The 22,630-nt window shown below is 44.1% G+C and overlaps 1 protein-coding gene and 1 pseudogene across 42 annotated transcripts in view; one reads left to right on the forward strand and one right to left on the reverse strand.

Annotated features, from left to right (window-relative positions):
* Positions 1 to 22,630, reverse strand: part of CACNA1C (calcium voltage-gated channel subunit alpha1 C) — a 744,856-nt gene that overhangs the window by 12,928 nt on the left and 709,298 nt on the right. For all 42 annotated transcript variants that reach the window (XM_059184363.1, XM_059184367.1, XM_059184359.1 and 39 more), the window contains 5 exons: positions 11,254 to 11,355; positions 8,566 to 8,693; positions 8,075 to 8,209; positions 6,276 to 6,628; positions 3,260 to 3,388 (listed from right to left, as the gene is read on the reverse strand). In XM_059184363.1, the coding sequence (XP_059040346.1) occupies positions 3,260 to 3,388; positions 6,276 to 6,628; positions 8,075 to 8,209; positions 8,566 to 8,693; positions 11,254 to 11,355 (847 nt within the window). The remainder of the gene's footprint in view (positions 1 to 3,259; positions 3,389 to 6,275; positions 6,629 to 8,074; positions 8,210 to 8,565; positions 8,694 to 11,253; positions 11,356 to 22,630) is intronic.
* Positions 1,862 to 2,582, forward strand: LOC131838364 (thymocyte nuclear protein 1-like; annotated as a pseudogene).

Here is a 22,630-nt window from a genome sequence, read left to right on the forward strand (position 1 = left end):
CTTCTTTTCTTTCGCTCATTCTTTCTTTCTTTCTTTTTCTTTTTAAAGATTTGATTTATTTATTTGACAGAGGCAGAGAGAGAGAGCGAGAGAGACGGAACACAAAAGGGGGTGGGGTGGGGAGAGAAGGAGGCTTCCCGCTGAGCAGGAAGCCCAATATGGGACTCGATCCCATGACCCTGGTATCATGACCTGAGCTGAACGCAGACCCTTAATGACTGAGCCACCCAGGGGCCCCAGTTTGCTTTTTTCCTTAATGAAGGAAACCCCTGCTTTGTGCTTCCATAAAGGTTTGGGAAGTGGGCAGCAGGAACTCACCACCCCAGCTCCCAGCACCCCAGGCTCCTCCTGTCACAGAAGTTTCCAGCTCCCCATCCATAGCTTCTCGGCTCAGAAGCCTCACATTTCTGATTTACGGCAGTAGAGGCACTCTTGAGTCAAAGTTGGTGAGCAAGTTGGCAAAAAATTTTAGGTCCACAGGAGTCTTTCCAGGAAGAGCCTAGGCTCCTCTGTTTCCATATGTGGATGCTATTTTACCATGACCACTCCCGACTTCAGCCTGAACTTCTCCCCCTGTCCCTAATTTCTCCCTGCCTGCCCACCTTCATCATCAAGACACTTCAACAGCTATGTACGGACAAACCTCCAGTCAGCCAGTCAATGGAGAGCAGAGCTGTAAGGGGCCTTCAGGGGCATCTGTCTACCCAGTGACTGGATGAGTAGTCATTCTGGATGGGATTCACCGTAAGAAAGAGACCGGACATCATCCCATTTACATACACACCTAATAGAACTCAACTTCATGAACCATACTTAACCTTTTTTGCATGCCTTGTCCTCTGGTGGTTTCTATTCTACTTTAGTCTAGTCTATTTCACTAAATAATGTCAGTTGCAATCTGCTAAATTGCTTTCACAGTCTGCAGGAGGAATAGCCTGCAGGCCAAGAAGACCAAGGCTTTCTAACCCCTTCGTTCTACAGATGAGGCCCCGGACTCTGTCCCTGGTGTGACTCCACATGCTTTGAGGACAGAGAATGTGCAGCCTTCCCTGCTTCGAGCATACTGGCTTCGACCCTTGGTACACATGCAGGAAAATTTCTGACCAGAAAACCTCTAAACCTTTCCTTTCATTTTCAACGTGGTAAGCTTTCCTTATTGCATTTTCTTCTTCTCCAAACTGTACCCACTCTTGAAGACCCAGTTTCTGTTGGATCTTGAGCCAGGAGTCTGTTATGGTCACTCTGACTTCTACCTCCTCTGAAGGTCCGTCCCTTTCATTGCTTGTATCACTCTGTGAGTGAACATCTCCATGTTTTTTCCCTCATCTGAGATAATTACTGGTTTGTAAAATATCTTTGAGTGCCGAGACTGGTTTAGTCACGATCTAGCAGAGTGCCTGGATGCACAAGAACCAAAATGGATGGAAGCATATGTTTTCCCTGATTTCTAGGGTATGTGGCCATGTAAATATTTAGAGTCTCTAAAAATCAAAACGCTGAGGGGCTGGTCCTTCCTTATTAGAAGGTGCTTTTAGGAAAGCTTCTAAAACAATGCACCTTAAGCTTTTTGAAGAAATACATTTTATGAGACTGAATACACACACGCATACACACACACATACACACCCACATATGTAGACAATTAAACAAATATTTCACTAAATAATACCTCTGTGACATTGGATACATGATTATCTATTGCCTTATTCTAACTTATGCTATTCTGTATTATGCTGTTCTGTCTTTTAAAGCGCTTATCACGGCCTGGCCTTCTGTACCCTGCGGGGAGGACTCTGGGGGTAGACACAGAGTTGCCTTTCATACGTCTCGGTTAATTCCAGAATCCTCTGCTCTTCAGCCCCTGCAGGGAAACCATGCCTAGACCATCGAAGAGGCTGACTGGGGCTGTCGAGCCTGCTGGGCCGGACAAGAAGGGACTAGTAGGAAGACGTACCAATACTGAGAACCCAGTGGGGGCATCAACTCAAGTGGATAACTCCAGCCCTCAGGAGGCTTCAGCCTCTAAAAACGGTGGGAAGAATCTAAGCAGTTACTGACTGATGACGTCAGAGCCAGGGAGCCCACTAGACAAAAGTGTAGAGGTGAAGTTCAGGGCTGGGGATCTTAGAGCCCAGCCCGAGCAGACAGTATACTGGGATGACCTTCGCAACTCCCAGCCCCAGAACTTCCTGGGACCCTGAAGTGGGGGAGGAAGGCTTCTACCAGAGCAACTGCGAAGAACCAGGCCTCAAAGGACTTGGGAAGCTTGTGAGGGAGGCTTCCTCAGACCACACACAGTTTGAGAAAAATAATTCCCATTATGATCCATCCAGCAAAGAAGACAACCCCAAATGGCTCAAGGTCAACGTATGGTTTGTTCAGATGATGAAGTTATTTCATGACCCTGGTGTCTGAGCTCAAAACCCATCCCCAAGCTCACAAAGCCCCAGGAGGTCCCTTAAAAAATAGGGCTCTCTCCACTTGCCAGAGGCTCTCCATTCAGCCCCTGACCTGAGAGGAGTTCCTGCAGGAAAAGGAACCAAGTGAACTGGGACACCGTTGCTGGAATGGGCAAGACAAGACTCCAGAGAAGTCAAGCTTTTGTAAGACAGAAGAAGGTATGAGGAGGCTTGCTTGTTATGTCCACCTGGGGCTGTGTACATGGGTGTTTTTCATGTACCTTTTTCAACAAAACATTAATATAAAAAAAAAGTGGTGACCATAATTAAGTAAATGTCACAGCCTTCTAATGGGTCTCGACTTGCAGTTAAAAAACCCTTCTCAAAAATTCCAGCACTGACAAAATCTCAGCCACTGTTTGCCAACAGTGCCCTCTGCTGGCTTTATTATAAGTAGTTTCATGAACATTTATTTGCTAATAGGTGCGCGCGCGCGTGCGTGCGTGCGTGCGTGTACTGAGTCTCACTATAAAATATATTTATGACAGTTGGTTTCAGTTAAAAAAAAGTTTATGAGACAATGTTTTGAAGTCTTCCTGAAAGCACCATATCATGAGGAAAGGTCAAACTAATCCAGGGACCGTGTGTATATGTGTGTATATGTGTGTGTGTACACGTCTGTACGTGTGTGGGTGTGGGTGGGGGCATGCATCCATGTCCCTCATGAGGTGACAGGCGCTTTGCAGGCATTCTTCTTATGTTTGGTCTCCCCTTCTGCAAGTCCTGCCCAGAGGAGGGATTCTAAGGGAGCTACCCTTCACCCCCAGATGCTGGCGTGCGGCGAGGGCAGCAGCACTCACAGCTCTGTAGAGATCAGGTTGGGCTCGCTGCAGTACTCTGTGTCCTCGCTCAGCTTCACCTCATAGGTCTCGTCCTGAGAGACCTCCTCCTGACACACCATGGCGATCTGGCTCTCCCGGGAGTGGCACCTGAAGCATCCAAGGGGGAGAAACGAAGTCAGAAGCTGCGAACCTCATCGTTCCCTCAGCAGGCAAGGCATCACACACCACACACACGCACTCACACAGTGAACACACACACACACGTGCCCACTCACGCACGCACAACCGCTGTGGCCTCTTCCTCCCATAGTTGCTGACACAGCAGCAGAGCCAGGGAAACAGTAAGATCCAGATCAGGAGTCCGTGCAGAACAAGCAGCTCTGGGCTGGGACCCAAGGACGTCTCAGTTCTGACCCCAGTTCAGTTGCCCTCTGGCATGAGTCACTGCCCCCCTACCCCCATGCCTCTATCCCTCTCAATAAAACTGGAGTAGTGTAGGCCCTGCTTGACTCAGAAGCTCGTCATGAGTAACAAATGAAGTAACAGATGAGATGTGGTTTTGAGAGGTGGGAAGGAGCAGCTTTTAGAACAGGGGCCTAGGCTGCTCTGTTCAGGTTGGGGTGGGTCCTGAGAGGGCTGTCCTCTCCCTCTGCTAAAGAGAGCCAGGCCTTTGGGTGCTGGTTGGGCAGAGCCAGGAAGTTCCTGGGGTCACAGTTTGCCATGCATTTGGGTTTGACATGGGTTCCTTAGAGTGACAGTACGGACAAGAAGCCTCACGCTGACGGGTTTGCTCTCCTGGGCAGTGAGCCTGAGTCCCTGCTGAGCTTGAGACCCTCAGACCCTCCCCTACTGGGTATGTCCCGGATGATTCTGCTCACCCTCCTGACTGGCGTCTTCTTAGCTCTGGCCTGGATGTTCTCCCTTTTCCTGTCTGTGCCTCTCAATACTTCCCTCAGTCTTTCTTCCTATAGATCCTGAATGACGGAACCCGCTTTACCCCCAAACCCAAGAAGACATGAGGGCAAGAGCTCAGTTAATTCTCTCAGGGCTGAGTGCTGGATCAGCACCCCGATCTGACCGGGGCCTGTGAGCTGGGGCAACTCAGGAAGCTACCCTCCTGGGTACCTACCCGCTTCTCCGGAGCAGGCCCTAACCAGGGATGGCCCATCCTGCGGTAAGGACAGATGGAATGTGGATGGGGTGGGAAGAGAGGGGAGTGAAAGGCGCTGGGAGGAGGCATAATGAGATGAGCTGGAGACGGAGAATGGCGGCAGGCAGACAACACCACTTCCTGGGGGCCACTGTGTGCAAGACATGCTGGCCCATCCCAGCAAGAGCAAGGCTGGTCCTGGAGCCCCGGCACTTAGCCTTGAGCTGTGGCACGAAGGCTGAGACCCCAGAGCTGCAACTTTGCTTGACTTGTTCGTCCTCACCAAGCTGAAGCTTACTGCCTTGAGGGTCACTTTTCCCACTGTGCTGGGAAGGAGGGAGCCAGTATTTGGGGAGCATTTGCTATGGGCTAGGCCTTGGGGGAGGCGCACACCACAGTTTAGGGACAGAGGTGCCGGTGGGGAGAGGAGGAAAATCCCCTGATGTTTCTCCCTACCTCCACTCTCCCTTCATTTAATACAGAACACGTTTTCAGAGAAAAATATGCTCTGAAGGAGGTATTAGCTCACCCTGAGATGCTAAGGATGGACCCAATGAACCTTCCTAAAGAAGAGGTTTGGATAAGGGGAGCAAGGGAGAACGTGACACTAGGACTGAGTACCTAAGAGCTGTAGGAGGTTTTCGGGAAAGCGAGGGGCTGCTGAGACACACATGGGCCAGCCACTTGAACTCTGATACTCCCCTGTGCAAAGCTAACCTTTCGGGTCAGCATATAAAATCCAGAGCTGGCATGCTGCACTGTGTATAGAAGGCCTCGGTAGACATCTCTTGAGTAGAAAGACTCACCCGACATTGCTTTTGAGTGGGTTCACCAGCCATTCTTCCATGCAGTGAGGTAGACTGATGGCCAATCGGACTTGGCTGTTATCAGACACTGTTAAAGGCCCAGGCCACACAGGCGTCCACGGGGCCACTTGAAAGTGGGTGTTAAGAAGGGAAGTGAAAACTGGGGGGCAGATAGGCAGGCTCCTTAGATGAAAGAAGCTTCAGGACACTTGTCCAGAAAGATGCTCACACATCGTGATTATTTTCTAAGGTCGTGAGCCCGAGAGATTTGCCCAAGAACATGGCATGTGGGTGATCTGCCCGGCCTGCTGGTGGGGGTGCTGTCCACTAAGGGTGAGGGGGCACGGTGGCGGGGAGGTAAGTCCTCTCCCACCTGGCTTTGGAAACCCAGAGCTGTTGACAGAAACAGGGAGGAGATCCTTTAGGCCCATGCTGTGTTTCTGGAGGCCCAGAGCACGTGGGTGCTTATCACCCTGGTATACCATAACAATGGATCCCAGAGCCCCAAGGAGCAGAAGGTAGGGAGAAAAGCATGCGTCAGGCAGTGGGAGAGCAAACTACCAGGAACGATCCCGCACTGGGGCAGAGTGGGCAAGAGCTATGGTGAAGGGCCTCCCACCACCAAAGTGTTCCTCCCAAGAGGGTGGAGAAGGGTGTGAAGAAGACGTGGTAACTCCAGTCTCATCCCAGCTAAGTCAAAGGCCAGGCTTGTGCAGATGTGGGAAAGGCTGGGGGAACAGTCTGTTGTGTTGCCAGGATGCTGGGGGTCAGGGGTCTGGGCTCCTCTGCCTGGGTAACAGAAAGAGCACAAGAGGCTCTGTCCAGAGGTGTGGTCAGGACACTAGATAGCCATTGGGGCTGTGCTGCCTTCCCCAGGTGTGACTGCCACACGTAATCAAGGGCAAGAATAGGAGGCAGCACTGGCCTATCTCTTGATGGGGTCTGGGGACGCAGCCTCCAGCCCTGCTCGAGGGGGTGAGTGGTAGGCCTATGGGCCAGACTCCACCCCCCATCTACTCAGGGCTGGAGCATGTGGGGCCCCTGTGCACGGGCCCTGGTGCCCCACCCTCCTGCTTACCTCTTGGAGCTGAGCTTCCATGCGGCCTCCTGTACCCGGACGGCAGGAGACAAGGGGGGCCCGTGGCCCTCCACGGTGCTGACTGCGCTGGGGTAGCCAGCGGGGCGGGGGAAGCGGCCCAGGGCAGTGTTGTTGGCATTGTTGATGTTGGCGTTGGAGCCAGTGGATGAGTAGCTGCTGGGGGTGAAAGTGGAGTCCACCAGTTTCTCGTGGGATGGCGACTCGGTGTCGCCTTGGCTGTTAGCCGCCTTGTTGATGTGCAGTGGGCGCTGGGTGGTGAAGGTCTGGGGGAAGGCGCTCCGGCCGTCACTTTGGTAGTAGCTGACGTGGTTGCCGAACAGGCCACCGGCCCTCTGTAGGCGAGACGGGAGGGGTGGATGGAGGAGAAAGCCCTGTTGGCTACCTCTCCTTCTCTAGGCCAAGCCACGGAAGGCTGTCCGCCTTCCAGAGAGCGCAGCCACGCCGTGCAGCGACACGCGGCCCACGGGGAACTCCTCATCCACGTGGCCTGGAAGCCGGAGAGGGAGGGACCTGGACAGTCCCCTCTGACTCTGCTGTGGGACGGGTGAGGGGCAGGACCAGTCAGGCAGGAAGGCTGCTGCCCTGGGACTTTCTAATGAACCCCCCCGAGGACTGGGATCAAATCTCCAGGAGCAGCGCAGGACCGCAATCCTTGGCCGCAGCCTTCGCTCTGCTTGGCAGCTGTGAGGGCTGGGGCAAGGGACCAGGAGATTCCAACGAGAACTTTAAAAAATGGGGGTCCAACTGGCTCACTGAACTAGAAATGACATTGGCCAAAAGGGTTTTGGAAATAAGGAGGAGGCATTGACTCCATTAATTATATTATGGGCTTCTTTCCTCCGGGGCGATTCTTAGAGATTTCAAATCAGGACCCAGTGTTTTTCTCCAACATTGTTTCCTTGTCCTGGAGCGAGTGGGCATGTTGCTGTCTGTAAGTTGGTCTGTGGGGTCTTGCTGGGGCAGTGTTAGCCTGGAGCTGTGTCCCTGAGGCCATTCGGTGACAGACATTTCACAGTGATGAGGATGAGGATGGTGATGACAGGGCAGCCACAGGCAGGGCAGGCCGTCCTCCCTCCCGGTGTCTCCACAGCTCAGGACCCCTGTGTGGGGGCTGGCAGGGGCAGCTGAGAGGGCCCCCAGCGTGATACTGCTTGGTGGCTTCTCCCTCACTCTGGAGGGATTTTAGCCAAATACCTTTGGGGATAAGCAGGGACGACTGAAGGGCGAGAGCGGGATACAAGCATTGCACTATTCTGGCAGAGTCAGGTTTGGGGTCCACTGAGAATGGATGCTCAGCCTCCATAGCCAGGAAAGGAGAGGGGAGGAAGGCCGGAGGGGACTTTTGTGTCTGGGAAAACACAGGCTTTCTCTCAAGAAGACAGTTGCCCCTGGGCTCCACTCCCCTGCTGCCATGTGGGAACATAAGCCAGAGCCTCTGATTTTTTAAAGAGAAGTCAAAGGTCTAGGTTTTTAGTTGAATGTGCCATATTTCTGAATAATAGGTTTGCAGGTTAGATGTGGCCAAAAGGAGCCCCATGGCTTTGCAGTTTCTAATGTAGAAGGTTCTCCTAGGGAACATGTCCCGAGAGCCCAAGCTTGAGATAGAGTCAGACTTGGAGAAGGTAGAGGTATGGGAAGTAGCTGAGTTGGAAGAGCTTGGAATCTGCCAGATAACTCAGGACTTTCTCCCTGGATTCTCTTGGCAGAAAGGCAGCCCACCCTCTTGCCTCCAGCTGGACTTGTAAAGGTAAGAGAGTGCTCCTGCGGCGTCCACCTACCCGGAAGATGTCATCTTCAGAGGCAGCAGACACAGCCTCCTTCATGGCCTTGTCCAACTCCTCCTCAGCCGTCAGATCTCCAGAAATGGCCCGTCGGATCTCAGGCCCGATGTCATGCAGCGTGCGCAAGCCAGCCTGAAACCCAGAGGGACACCCAGTTGCTTGACCCACAGCCTCTCCGTAGGGCAGGCACGCCTGCCAAGGGCTTATCTGTGCCAGACTGCGAGAATCCATTTCTCCACCCAGGAAGCATAAAGGCCTGTTAGAAGGGGCTGTGAAGCAGGCAGGACTAGGGAAGGCAGAGTGTGTGGGAGGTAGTGTATCGCACCCTCACCTACACACACATTTGGAAAGGCCTGGAGCTCTCCAAAAGTTTCCTTCTGGAGGGAACTGGCCTCCAGCCCACTGCTGAGAGACAACCCCAGACCAGATGTCAGAAGAAGGTGACCAAGCCCTTCCTTATTGTGTGGACCCACATTCTTGTCCTTTACCTGCAGGGATAGGGCGTTCCTCTGGGAGGGTTTGCCCACCAGGCCCTGCTCTTTGCGCTTCTTGAATTTCCGGAAGTACTCTTGGATCAGGAAAGTAGCATAAAACTTGCCAACTGTGACCTCATCATCTGAGACAGGAGAAGAGAAGACAGAAGGGAGGTAAAGGGGAGAATTCAGCTTTTTATCCCCCCCAGCATCCAAGTTTTCTGAAGTTTTTAAAACTTTTTAAAAAGTTTATTTTTTTTAAGCCATTCACATGGTTCAGAAAGGCAAAAATATATTACAAGGTGTACAGTGAAAAGTCTCTCTCTCACCCCTCCTCCATCTGCTAAGTTACTACCTTTTAATAGATAACCTTTCTAAAATTAGCTTCTGGAGTATTTTTCCAGAGAGTCTTTCTGCAAATGCTTTCTGCAAATAAGCAAAAATATTCTTAGCTCCTCTTTTTTTTTTTTTTTTAACAGTAGAAGCAGCCTATTATCAAAATTATGTCCCACCTTGCTTTAGAAAAAAGCTTTACAAAGTTAAAAAAAAAACAAAACCTGACATTGTTAACTAATTTATATTTGATTCCAAAACTTGAGGTGCCCATCATAAATTGATCAGTCCCCTAAGTGCAAACAGTTCTGGTTTAAGATGGAGTTTCGTGGAAGGAACACCTTTCTTTAAGTTTGGGTTTCGTTTTCAACCAGACAGATTGGGTTTTCTTACCATGTGGTTTGGCTAGGTCCCTGCTGGGCTAGACCCCCAAGTTACACATGGCATAGTCAGCCTCTGTGTTGGGAATGAACCAGGAGGTGGAGAAACAGAAGAGTTTCCAAGGAGAACATTGCCTCTTAGCTCCATCTTCTTCTGAGGGAAATGGCCCCAGGAGACAGCTGGTAGGTTAAGCATAGGGGCCTGTGATGATTCTCCTACTTCTAGCTTTCCCTTAAGAATAGCCAAGTCCACCAGTGGTGACCTTCTACCTGGCGAATACCTCATTCCCTTGTGGGAGAGGAAACCCAATTTCCCCGTCTAGCCAGTCAGCAAGAGCCACAGGGCAGAAAGAGCCTGGTGTTCTGGTGTTCCCCAGACCTGGGTTTGAATTTTGAATCTGCCACGTACTCACCTGATAGCCCTGGGTCAGCTACATAGCTTCTAAGAACTTCAGATTCTTGAGCAAACTTCACAGCAATGTTATAAGGATTAAATAAGGTATGCAAAACATCTCATGGGGCTTGGCCCGTCTAGGTGACACTTCCCTGGGCTGCTTCCCTTTGGGAAGTGATTCTCAACAGGGCTGGTGTCCCATTTTAAGGAGTCTTTTGGGAATATGGGGACATTCCTGGTTGTCCCAGTGTGCTACAGGCATTGGGTGGTTCCAGATGTGTCCCTTAAAACACAGGCATGTTTTGCATACATCTGCACTTGGCGAGATGTCCATGTGGGGAAAGGACCTGTTTATAATGACCTGAGCTAAGAACCTAACTTCATTTTACATATGAACAGAAAATAATATTTTTTGCCTGCTTTTAATATATCCAGAATTTCCAGGTATATATCTGCTAGGTAAATTGACAGGAAACCATATTTTGCTTTGTTTGCACTTGACCAAGAGGGCTTTACATTTTGGAAAATTGAATCCCTGATGGCAATGCCCCTTGTAGTATCTGAGTCACCTGTTGCATCTGACACGCTTATATTAGTCTGTATTTGTTCTATGTTTGTGCATATACATATGTATACATACACATGTGTATATAATTTAATATATTTAGTTATCCCTTACTTCAAAATGACAAATACAAAATGTCAACAATAGTCAATATTGTCTTAGTTCCTTTAAACACAGACTTATTCATCATAAGTGGATGCATGAAAGTATTTTATCAGTTAACTATAACTTCTGGTACAGTGCCATAACCCATAGTGCCTGAGCGTATATATATTGAAAAGTATTTGACTTTAATGTATTTTATATTAAAGTTATATATATATATATATATATATATATATATATATATATATATATATATATAAAAGATTTTATTTATTTAGTTGAGAGAAAGAGAGAGAGCATGGGCGGGAGGGGGAGCAGGGAGCCTGAAGTGGGGCTTGATCCCAGGACCCTGGAATCATGACGTGAGCCGAAGGCAGACTCTTAACTGACTGAGCCACCCATGTGTCCCAAGTTAAAGTGTTATATTAATATTTTGGAAATTATAGCTGTAGGAAAGTTATTTTCATTTAGGATAATAGTAGGGGCATTATAAACTATTTACTATGAAAGGGGGTTCTGGGTTTGAGAGGGTAGAGAAACACTACTCTAGATAAGACAAAAAGAATTCAACCAAGAGGGATCTCAGGGGATTCTTTTCCCAGGTCCCCATTACTTCCAGAGCAACGAGCCTACTAATTTACGGGGGAAACCTATACTTTGCAGAGTTTCCTTGAAAATTTTGCCAAAATTCTAAGCATCAAGGGGCCTTGTCTGGTCTATGAAATGTTATGATTGGACCAGGTTTCCAGTCTGATATCCTGTATCTGAGTTTGTGAAGGTGTGGCACCCTCAGCCCTTCCAACCAATAGGGCCTTCAGGACCCACAGGAGAGGCAGAGTGGGGTGGGGAAAGCAGGCTTCCCATGAGCCTCATGGACTCAGGAACCAGGCAAGAGTCATGGGTGTGGAGATCCTGGGAGTACTTACCACCCGCTGGGGGCACCACTTGGTCCAGCAGCTTCATGCTGGTCCGCTTCCAGATCTTCTTGATTATGGCCCGCAGTTCCTCATTGGCTTGTTCTAGGTTCCCTGAGGGGAGGGAGATACGAGGCTGAAAATGGTCATCAGCCCCTTGAAGGTCCACCCCAGAGGGACCCATGGGGTGGAACCCCTGCTCAGAGTGGGAAGCTGCAACCCCACAGAAAGCCCTGGTCCATCAGCTTCACTTTCTTTGTCTCCAGTCTGCTGAATGTCACCTCCACCTTCTTTTTCTTTGTATTGCTGTCCATGCTTTATTCCCCCTCCCTCCATTCCCTGTTCAGTGCCGTCCTTTTTCCCTTCCTCCCTGCCTGCTGCTCAGACCACCAGTGGCAATCCTTCATCTCCACATGCTCCTTCCTTGTGAGTGGCCTTTGAGGAGGACCAGACAGCCTAACTCAGCTGAGCTCAAAGGCCACCTGCTGGAGAGCAAGAGGGGCTGCTCTGTGCATGGCACTTCTCACGGGGCTCCATGGGTGATCAAATTTTCCCCCAAACAAAGCATCTGTACACAGGGGGACCTTAGTGTCAAAGCTCTTTGCTATGTCTCCAGTGGGGAACAGGTGGCAAAACCTCAGTGTAGAAGCAGGAATCAAAACACACGGGGTTCTGTTTTGGAGCTTCTCTGGATCTGCTTTCTCCAGTTTTTACCACCTAAATTGATGCCTATCCTGTGCAGCCTCTGGGACAGTGGTCATATAGCAGCTGTAAGAAAAGGTGCGGTGGGCAGTAGTCTAAGACCCCCAGAGCTGTCTCCCACCAGCACCAATCTATACACACCCTGCATTGTCCTTGGTGTGTCCACGGTCCCTGGACTACGATGGATTTTTACCCCTATGATTAGATCGCCTTAAGATGGGGAGATTATCTAGATGGACCTGACCTAATCACATGAACTCTTTAAAAGTAGAGAGTTCTCAGGTGCAAATTCCAGTTAGAAAATAAGTAAATCATGGGATGCAATGTACAGCATGATGACTATGGTTAATAAAACCATACTGCACGTTTGATAGTTGTCAAGAAAGTAAGTTCTCATCACACACAAAATTGTAACTATATATGGTGACGGACATTAATCAGATTTACTGTGGTGATCTTTTCTTAATATATATAAATATGGTTTATTATGTTGCACATCTAAAACTAATGTTATGTGTCAATTATACTTCAATACAAGATAAAAACAAAATGAATAAAAAAAAGTACTACATGAAGGAAGTCAAAAGATAAAAGTAGAAAGTTGTCCCTAGTTGAGAGCAGAGGAATGAGAGGGGACTGCTGTGGCCTGGGAGAAAGCATACACCAATGCTGTGAACTGAATAAAGAGAGGCAGCCTCTGGGGGCTCAGTGGTCCCCACCTGAGAGCCAGCCCTACAATGGCAAGACATGAATTCCTCCAAAATCCTGAATGAGCTGGGAGCCTCTGGAAGAGGGCACATCCTGATCAGTATCCTCATTTTGGCTTTTTAAAACCCCTAGCAGAGAACTCAGCTACTCCACAGCTAGACCCATGACCTACAGAACTGTGAGCTAGCAACTAGGTGTTGTTCAAACAAAAGAATCTGTGGTAATTGGTTCCACAGCCATAGGAAACCAATACAGGGGTGTTTACTGCTACTATACAGGGCAAGCAGTACGGTTGAGAGCTCTGGTTTTAGACTGTCTGAGGTGAAATCTGCCCTGTGGCCACACCGGAGAGGCTCCCAACAGAAGGAAGCAGAGGTGGCAATGGAGGGAGAGTGATGGACTCCTGAGTCGCCTGTTGGATCCAAACAGTACCTGGCACCAGAGGATGATCCTGGGCAATCAAGTTATGGAGGCAATCCTGCATGGTTTAATTCCCTTCCTGGGTAAGGTAGTTAGTGGTTTCTGACATATGCAATGAAAGAGTTCTAATTAAAGTAGTGCTCAAATATGTTTATCTTCTGTAGTGAGTTGAAAAGCGTTTCCACCAAATTCCTGTTCCCATGGAACCTTAGCATGTGGCATTAGCATGTAGGGTCTTTGCAGATGTTATCAGTTAAGATTTATTAGAGTGGGCCCTACATCCCATACTACTGGTATCTGCATAAGAAGAGGAGAAGACGCACAGAGACACACAAGGGAAGAAGGCCATGTGAAGATGGAGGCAGAGACTGGAGTGATATCACTATGGCCAAGGAATGCCAAGCACAGCTGGGCCCCACCAGAAGCACGGAACAGCTTTTTCCTTTGTTTGTTCCTCTGGGAGAAACAAACCCTACCAACCCTTTTCCTATTTAGTAAGTTGTCTTTTCATTATGTTGGTTTCCTTCACTGTGTGAAACTTTAGTTTGATGTAGTCTCATTTGTTTATTTTAGCTTTTCATCCTTGCCTACGGAGACTGGTCTAAAAATATTGCTAAGACCTATGTCAAAAAACTTACTGCCTATATTTTCTCCTAGGAGTTTTATGGTTTCAAGTCTTACATTCAAGTCTTCAGTACATTTAATTTTTGTGTATTTTTGCATATGGTGTAAGATAGTAGTCCAGTTTTGTTCTTTTGCAGGTAACTGTCCAATGTCCCCAACACTATTTATTGAAGAGACTTCCTCATTGTATATTCTTGCCTCTTTTGTCACAGGTTAATTGACTCTATATGTGTGGGTCTTTTCTTGGGTTCTGTAGTGTGTTCCATTGATCTATGTGTCTGTGTTCATGACAGTACCATACTGTTTTGTAGTATAGTTTGAAATCATGGAGTATGCTACCTCCAGTTTTGTTCTTTTTCAAGGTTGCTCTGGCTTTTGAATTTTTTTGGTGGCTCCATACACATTTTGAGTTGTAGTTCTGTTAAAAATGTCATTGGTATTTTGATAGGGATTACACTGAATCTGTAGATTGTTTCAGTAGTATGGACACTTTAATAATATTAATTCTTCTAATCCATGAGCACAAAATATCTTTCCATTTATTCATGTCTTCAATTTCTTTCATCAATGTCTTTTTAAATAAAGATTTTATTTATCTATTTGAGAGAGGGAGAGAGTGCACAAAAGCAAGGGGAGGTACAAAGGGAGAGGGAGAAGCAGACTCCTTGCTGAGCAGGGAGCCTGATGTGAGGCTTGATCTCAGGACGCTGAGATCTTAACCTGAGCTGAAGACAGACATTTAACCGACTGAGCCACCCAGGTGCCTTTTTAGTTTAAGTTTTAACAGTTTAAACTGTATTCAGAGTACAATTCTTTCACATCTTTGGTTAAATTTACTCATGGGTATTTCATTATTTTTGATGCAATTATAAATGAAATTATTTTCCTACTTTCTTTTTCTTATAGTTATTAGTGTATAGAAAAACTGATTTCTGTACGTTAATTTTGTATCCAGTGATATTGCTGAATTCATTTATTAGTTCTAACAGATTTTGGTGGAGTCTTTAGGGTTTTCTCTATATAGGGTTTTCTCTATATAGTATCATGTCATCTGCAAATATGTCTTTTTCCTATCCATTGTTACTTTTTCCTGTCCAATTTGGATGAATTTTATTTCTGTTTCTTGTGTAATTGCCATGGCTAGGATTTCCGACACTATGTTGAATAAAAGTGGTGAGAGTGGACATACTTGTTTTATTCCTGATCCTACAGGAAATGCTGAAAGCTTTTCACTGTTGAGTATGATGTTAGCTGTGGGCTTATCTATCATATATGGCCTTTATTAGGCTGAGATACATTCCTTCTATACCTACTTTGTCGAGTTTTCTTTCTTATCATAAATGAACGTTGAATTTTGTCACATGCTTTTCCCTGTACCTATTATGATGATCATATGATTTTTATCCTTTGTTTTGTTAATGTGAGGTATCACACTGATTAATTTGTGGGCGTGGAACCATCCTTGCATCTCTGGAATAAATTTCACTTGATTGTGGTGTATGATCCTTTTAATGTATCATTGAAAATTTTTTGCTAAAATTTTGTTAGGATTTTTACATCTATATTATCAGATATATTGGTCTGTAATTTTCTTTCTTGTGTTATCTTTGGTTTTGGTAACAGGGTAATGTGACCTTGTAAAATAAGTTTGGAAGACTTCCTTCCTCTTCAGTCTTTTGGAATAATTTGAGAATAGGTACTAACTCTTCTTTAAATGTTTGGTAGAATTAAGCCATGAAGCCATCTGGTCCTGGACTTCTGTTGTTTTGGAGTTTAAAAATCACTGTTTCAATTTTATTACTTGTAATTGATCTATTCAGATTTTCTATTTGTGTGTGTGTGTGTGTTTCAGCCTTGGAAGATTATGTATTTCTAGGATTTATCCATTTCTTTTAAGCTTTCCAATTTGTTGGTGTATAATTGTAGTAATGTCTTAGCCTTTGTATTTCTGTGGTGTTCGTTGTAACTTTTCCTTCATTTCTGATTTTATTTATTTGGGTCCTCTCCCTTTTTCTCTTGAGTTTGGCTGTTGATTTCATTGATCTTTTCAAAGAACCAGCTCTTGGGATGCCTGGGTGGCACAGTCAGTTAAGTGTCTGCCTTCGGCTCAGGTTATGATCACAGGTCCCTGGGATAAAATCCTGCATCAGGCTTCCTGTTCAGTGGGGAGCCTGCTTCTCTCTCTGCCTGTTGCTCCCCCTGCTTGTACTCTCTGACAAATAAATTTTTAAAAAATCTTAAAAAAAGAGAAAAAGCTCTTACTTTTATTATCTCTTCTTCTTCTTCTCCCCCCCCATCTCTATTTCATTTATTTCCACTCTGGTCTTTATTACTTCCTTCCCTTTACTAATATTGGGCTTTGTTCCTCTTTTTTTAAAAGTTATTTTGGGTATAGAGTCAGATGGTTTATTTGGGACTTAAAAAAAAATTCTTCCTCCATGTTTTATTTTATTTTATTATGTTATATTAGTCACCATACGGTACATTATTAGTTTTTGATGTAGTGTTCCATGATTCATTGTTTGCATATAACATCCAGTGCTCCATGCAATACACGTCTTCCTTAATACCCATCACTGGGCGAACTCATCCCCACCACCCCCACCTCCCTTATGAAACCCTCAGTTTCTTTCCCGGAATCCATAGTCTCTCATGGTTCATCTCCCTCTCTGATTCCTACCTCCTTCATTTTTCCTTTCCTTCTAATGTCCTCCATGCTATTCCTTATGTTCCATATATAAGTGAAACCATATGATAATTGTCTCTCTGCTTGACTTATTTCACTTAGCATAATCTCCTCCAGTTCTGTCCATGTCAGTGCAAATGGTGGGTACTCATACTTTCTGGTGGCTGAGTAATATTCCATTGTTTATGTGGACCACATCTTCTTTATTCATTCATCTGTGGAAGGGCATCTCAGCTCCTTCCACAGTTTGGCTATTGGGTACATTGCTGCTATACACATTGGGGTGCATTTTCCCCTTCTTTTTAGTATATCTGTATCTTTGGGGTAAATACCCAGTAGTGCAATTGTTGGATCATAAGGTAGCTCCATTTTTAAATTTTTGAGGAAACTCCACACTGTTTTCCAAAGTGGCTCTACCAGCTTGCATTCCCACCAACAATGTAAGAGGGTTTCCCTCTCCCCACATCCTCTCCAACATCTGTTGTTTCTTGCCTTGCCAATTTTTGCCATTCTAACTGGGTGTAAGGTGGTATCTCAATATGGTTTTGATTTGAATTTCCTGGATGGCTAATGATCTTGAACATTTATTCATGTGTCTGTTATCCATTCATATATGTCTTCTTTGGAAAAGTGTCTGTTCATATCTTCTGCCCATTTTTTGACTTGATTTTTTTTTGGGGGGGGAGGTGTTGAGTTTGAGAAGTTCTTTATAGATCTTGGATACCAGCCCTTTATCTGTAGTGTCATTTGCAAATATCTTCTTCCATTCTGTGGGTTGCCTCTTTGTCTTATTGACTGTTTCCTTTGCTGTGCAGAACCTTTTTATCTTGATGAAGTCCCAAAAGTAGAAAAAGAAAAACAAAGCTGGGGGCATCACACTGCCTAATTTCAAGCTATATTACAAAGCTGTGCCATGGTACTGGCACAAAAACAGATACATAGATCAATGGAACAGAATAGGTTTCTAAGCATGCATTCATTTCTTCTAGATTACTTATTGTCATATAGCTGTTGATAAAAATTTCTGATGATTGTGTCTATTTCCTTGGTGTTATGGTATCTCCCCTTTAATTCATAATTTTATTAATTTGAGTCCTTTCTCTTTTCTTTTGGATAATCTGGCCAGTGGCTCATAGATCTTATTAATTCTTTCAAAGAATCAGCTTCCAGTTTTGTTGTGTTCTACTGTATTTTTGGTTTCTAATTCTCTGCTCTAATCTTAATTATTTCCTTCCTCATGCATGGCTTAGGGTTAATTTGTTGTTGATTCTCTACTTCTTTAAGGTGTAAAGGTAGTTGGAATTTTTCTATTTTTCTGAGTGAGGCTTGGATGGCTATGTACTTCCCCCCCTCAGGACCACCTTTGCTGTATCCCACAGGTTTTGGACTGAAGTGTTTTTGTTCACTTGAATTGTTTAAGTTCTTCTTTGATTTTCTGGTTGATCCAAACATTCTTGTGCAGGATAGTCTTTAGCTGCCAAGTGTTTGAATTTCTTCCAAACTTTTTCTTGTGATTGACCTCCAGTTTCAAAGCACTGTGGTCTGAGAATATGCATGGAATAATTTCAGTCTTTTGGTATCAGTTGAGACTTGATTTGTGACCCAGTATGTGGTCTATTCTTGAGAAAGTTCCATGTGTGCTCAAGAAGAATGAGTAGTCTGTTGTTTTAGGGTAGAATATTCTCTGTGTATATATACATACACACACACACACATATATGAGACACACTGGACCAGATATATATATATATATATATATATATATATATATATATATATATTTGTTAATTTTCTGCTTAGATAACCTGTCTGTTGCTGAGAGTGAGAGGGTTGAGGTCTCCTACAATTAACATATTATTATGAATATGTCTCTTTATTTTGGTTAACAGTTGGTTTATGTAGTTGGCTGCTTCCATGTTGGGGCATAGATATTTACAATTGTAAATTATAGATCCTCTTCTTGGATAGACCCTTTAAGAATGGTATAGTGTACATTGACTTTGAATCCTACCACATTACTGAATTGCTGTATGAGTTCTAGTAGTTTGGGGGTGGAGTCTTTTGGGTTTTCCATAGAGAGTATCATTTCATCTGCAAAGAGAGAGTTTGACTTCTTTATTGCCAATTTGAATACCTTTTATTTCTCTTTGTCTAATTGCTGTTGCTAGGACTTCTAATACCATGTTGAACAAGAGTGGTGAGAGTGGGCATCCTTGTCGTGTTCCTGATCTCAAAGGGAAGGCTGTCAACTTTTTTCCATTGAGGATGATATTTGCTGTGGGTTTTTCATAGATAGATTTGATGAAGTTGAGGAATGTTCCCTCTATCCCTATACTTTGAAGCATTTTAATCAGGAACAGATGCTAGATTTTGTCAAAAGCTTTTTCTGCATCAATTGAGATGACCATGTGGTTCTTCTCTCTTCTTTTACTGATTTGTTCTATTACATTGATTGATTTGCAAATGTCGAATCACACTTGCAACCCAGGGATAAATCCCACCTAGTCATGATGGATAATCTTTTTAATGGACTGTTGGATCCTATTAGCTAGGATCTTGTTGAGAATCTTAGCATCCATATTCATCAGGGATATTGGTCTGAAATTGGGTGAGCCTGGTGGTGGGTATTATGGAGGGCACATATTGCATGGAACACTGGGTGTGGTACATAAACAATTAATTCTGGTACACTGAAAAGAAGTTTAAAAAATTAAAAAAACATATATATATAAAATAATGGTATAATGTCCTTCTGTATCTCTAAGTACAGTCTTTAGCTTAAAATCTAATTTGTCTGATAAGAGAATTGCTACTGCAGCTTTCTTTTGAGGCCTGTTGGCATGAAAATTGCCATCCTTTCACTTTTAGTCTGGATGTATCTTTAGGTTCAAAATGAATCTCCTGGAGACAGCATATAGATGGGTCCTATCTTTTTTTTTTTTTTTTTAAGATATCTGAATTCTTATATTTATTTTGCATTCAGGCAATTGTGATATGTGGTGTTGGTTGAAGCACATGAAGAAAATCCAGCCTTAAAAGAAACATGGGGATGTACATATTTGATACCACACCAAATTTTGACAAACAGTAGTTTCTTTAAGATTACTTGCATAATGATGAGCCCTGAATGTTATACACAATCGAAGAATTATTGAACTCTACATCTGAAACTGATGATGTATTATATGTTGATTAATTGAATTTAAATAGGGTCCTGTCTTTTTATACAATCTGCAACCCTGTGCTGTTTTATGGGAGCACTCAGGCTGTTGATAGTGATTATTGAAAGATATAATTTAATTGTCATCATATCACCTGTGAAGTCCTTGTTTCCACAGATTTTCTCTGTAAATTTCTGTTCTATATCACTCTTGGGGTCTTTTTCCTTTTATAGAACTCCACTTAATATTTCTTGCAGGGCCAGCTTAGTGGGCACATATTCTTTCAGTTTTTGCCAGTCTTGGAAGCTCTTTATCTCTCCATCCATTCTAAACCAGAGCCTTGCCAGATAAAGTATTCTTGGCTGCATGTTCTTCTCATTTAGTACCCTGAATATGTCTTACCAGCCCTTTCTGGCTTGCCAGGTCTCTGTGGACAGGTCTGACATTACTCTGATGTTCCTCCCTCTGCATGTAAGGAATCTTTTCCCCCTAACTGCCCTTAAGATGATTTCCTTGGTTTTAAGATTTGCGAGTTTTACTATTACATGCCTGGGTGTGAGTCTGTTCTCCTTGACCTTGGGAAGGGTCCTCTCTGCCTCTATGACACAAATGCTTGTTTTATTCCCCAGATTAGGGAAGTTCTCAGCTATGCTTTGCTCAACTATCTCTTCCAGTCCTCTGTCTCTCTCTCTCTACCACCTCCCCACCAGGGATCCCAATAATTTTGACATTGGAATGTTTCATGGTGCCATTTATTTCTCTAATTCTGTTTTCATGCATATTAAGCTGTTTGTTCCAGGCCTCCTCCTGTTCCTTCTTTTCTATCAGTTTGTCTTCTAGATCACTAATTCATTCTTCTGCCTCATTTACCCTAGCTGTTAGAGTATCTAGATCAGATTGAATCTCATTGATAGCATTTTTAAGTTCTGCCAGATCAGCTCTCATTTCTGCCCTTAGAGAATCTATGCTGCCATTAGTAGTTTCCTTCATCCTAGCTATTGTCTGCATAACTGTTACCCTGAAGTCTATTTCTGACATCTTGCTTATTATATCCATATCCATTAGTTCTGTGGCCAAGGTCATGGTCTCTGAATTTTTCCTGTGTTGTGGGTTCCTTCTTTTAGTCATTCTGTTGAGGGGTGGTTGAAGAAATATATAGAGTCTAGGTTATTGACCACAACCGAAGCAAGATGTTCCTGTTTTATAGGGACCTTAGGGTTGCCAGCCTCTTGTTCTTCCAGCCTGTCTTCTGGGGGAGGAGCCTGTTGCGCTGTTACTCAGGCAATACTGTTTGGGCAGAGTTCTGCTCTCCCAAGAGTCAGAGCAGAAGTGACCATATCTAAACTTCTGTCTCAGAACAGAGAGATTGCAGTCTGTTCTCAGGCTACACTGACTCCGTTTTTGTCTGTGCTGCTAAAAACTGCAGCATCCTGGGTTGTGTGCCCCACAACAGCACTCCAGCCCTCACTTCCACGTCCAGGCACGTCTCTGCCCCTTTTGCTTCTAAAACTGCCAGCTGCTCCCAGTTCACATATGTGCCCCTGCAGCCAATGGAACAGAATATAGAGCCCAGACATGGACCCTCAGCTTTATGGTCAATTAATCTTTGACAAAGCAGGAAAAAATATCCAATGGAAAAAAGACAGTCTCTTCAATAAATGGTGTTGAGAACATTGAACAACTATACAAAGAAGAATGAAACTCGACCATTCTTTTACACTGTACACAAAGATAAACTGAAAATGGATGAAAGACTTCAATGTAAGACAGGAATCCATCAAAATCCTAGAGTAGTACATAGGCAGTAACCTCTTCGACATCAGCCACAGCAAATTCTTTCAAGGCATGTCTCCGAATGCAAGGGTTTATTTGGGATTTTTCTTGTTTCTTGAGGTAGGCCTGTATCATTATGAACTTCCTTCTTAGAACTGCTTTGTTACATGCCACTGATTTTGGAAAGTTGTGTTTCTATTTTCTTTTGTCTCAAGGTATTTTTAAAAATTTCCTCTTTGATTTCTTTGTTTACCCACTGGTTGTTTGGTAACATATTGTTCATTTTCCACATGTTTGCGTATTTTCCAGTTTTCTTCTTGTAATTAATTTCCAGTTTCACAACATTGTGGTTAGAAAGGATGCTTGATATGATATCAGTGTTCTTGAATTTATTAATATATGAATAATTGTTTTGTGGCCTATCTTGGAAAATGTTCCATGTGCACTTGAATAGAATGTGTATTCTGTTGTTTTGGATGAAATGTTCATATATATCTATTAAGTTCTTCTGGCCAAATGTGTCATTTAAGGCTAGTATTTCCTTATTGAATCTGTAGATGATTTATCCATTGGTTAAGGGAAATACTAAAGTTCCCTACTATTATTGTATTACTGTCAATTTCTCCCTTTGTGTCTATTAATATTTTCTTTATATTTTTAAATGTTCTTATGTTGGGAGCATGAATATTGACAAATGTTATATCTCTTCTTGGATTGAACACTTTATCATTATGTAATGCTCTTCTTTGTCTTTTGTTATAGTCTTTCTTTTAAAGTTTATTTAGTCTCATGTGAGTATTACTTCACCAACTTCCTTTTTGTTTCCATTTCCATGGAATATCATTTTTCCATCTCTTCATTTTCAGTCTCTGTGTGGCTTTAGATCTGATTTGAGTCTCTTAAAGGCAGTATATAAATGGTTCTTTTTAAAAAATCTATACAGCCACCCTATGTCTTCTGATTGGAGCACTTGGTCCATTTATATTTAATGTAATTATTAATAGGTATGTACTTATTGTCACTTGGTCAGCTGTTTTCTGCTTGTTATGGCAATTCTTCTGCTTTGTTTTTCTTCTCTCTGTTCATTGGTGTTTGATGGTTTTCTTTCGTTTTGTTTGAGTCCCTTTCTCTTTATTTTTTATCTATTGTAAGTTTTGGTTTATGGTTACCATGAGTTCATATATATTGACCTATATACATAGCAGTCTATTTTAAGCTAATAGTCATTTGTTTTTAACACATTCTAAAAGTGATACATTTTTACTCCCCACCCCGACATTTTATATTTCTAACATCCTATTTGACATCTTATATT

This window comes from Mustela lutreola, chromosome 8, assembly GCF_030435805.1.
Source record: "Mustela lutreola isolate mMusLut2 chromosome 8, mMusLut2.pri, whole genome shotgun sequence".
Taxonomy (NCBI): domain Eukaryota; kingdom Metazoa; phylum Chordata; class Mammalia; order Carnivora; family Mustelidae; genus Mustela; species Mustela lutreola.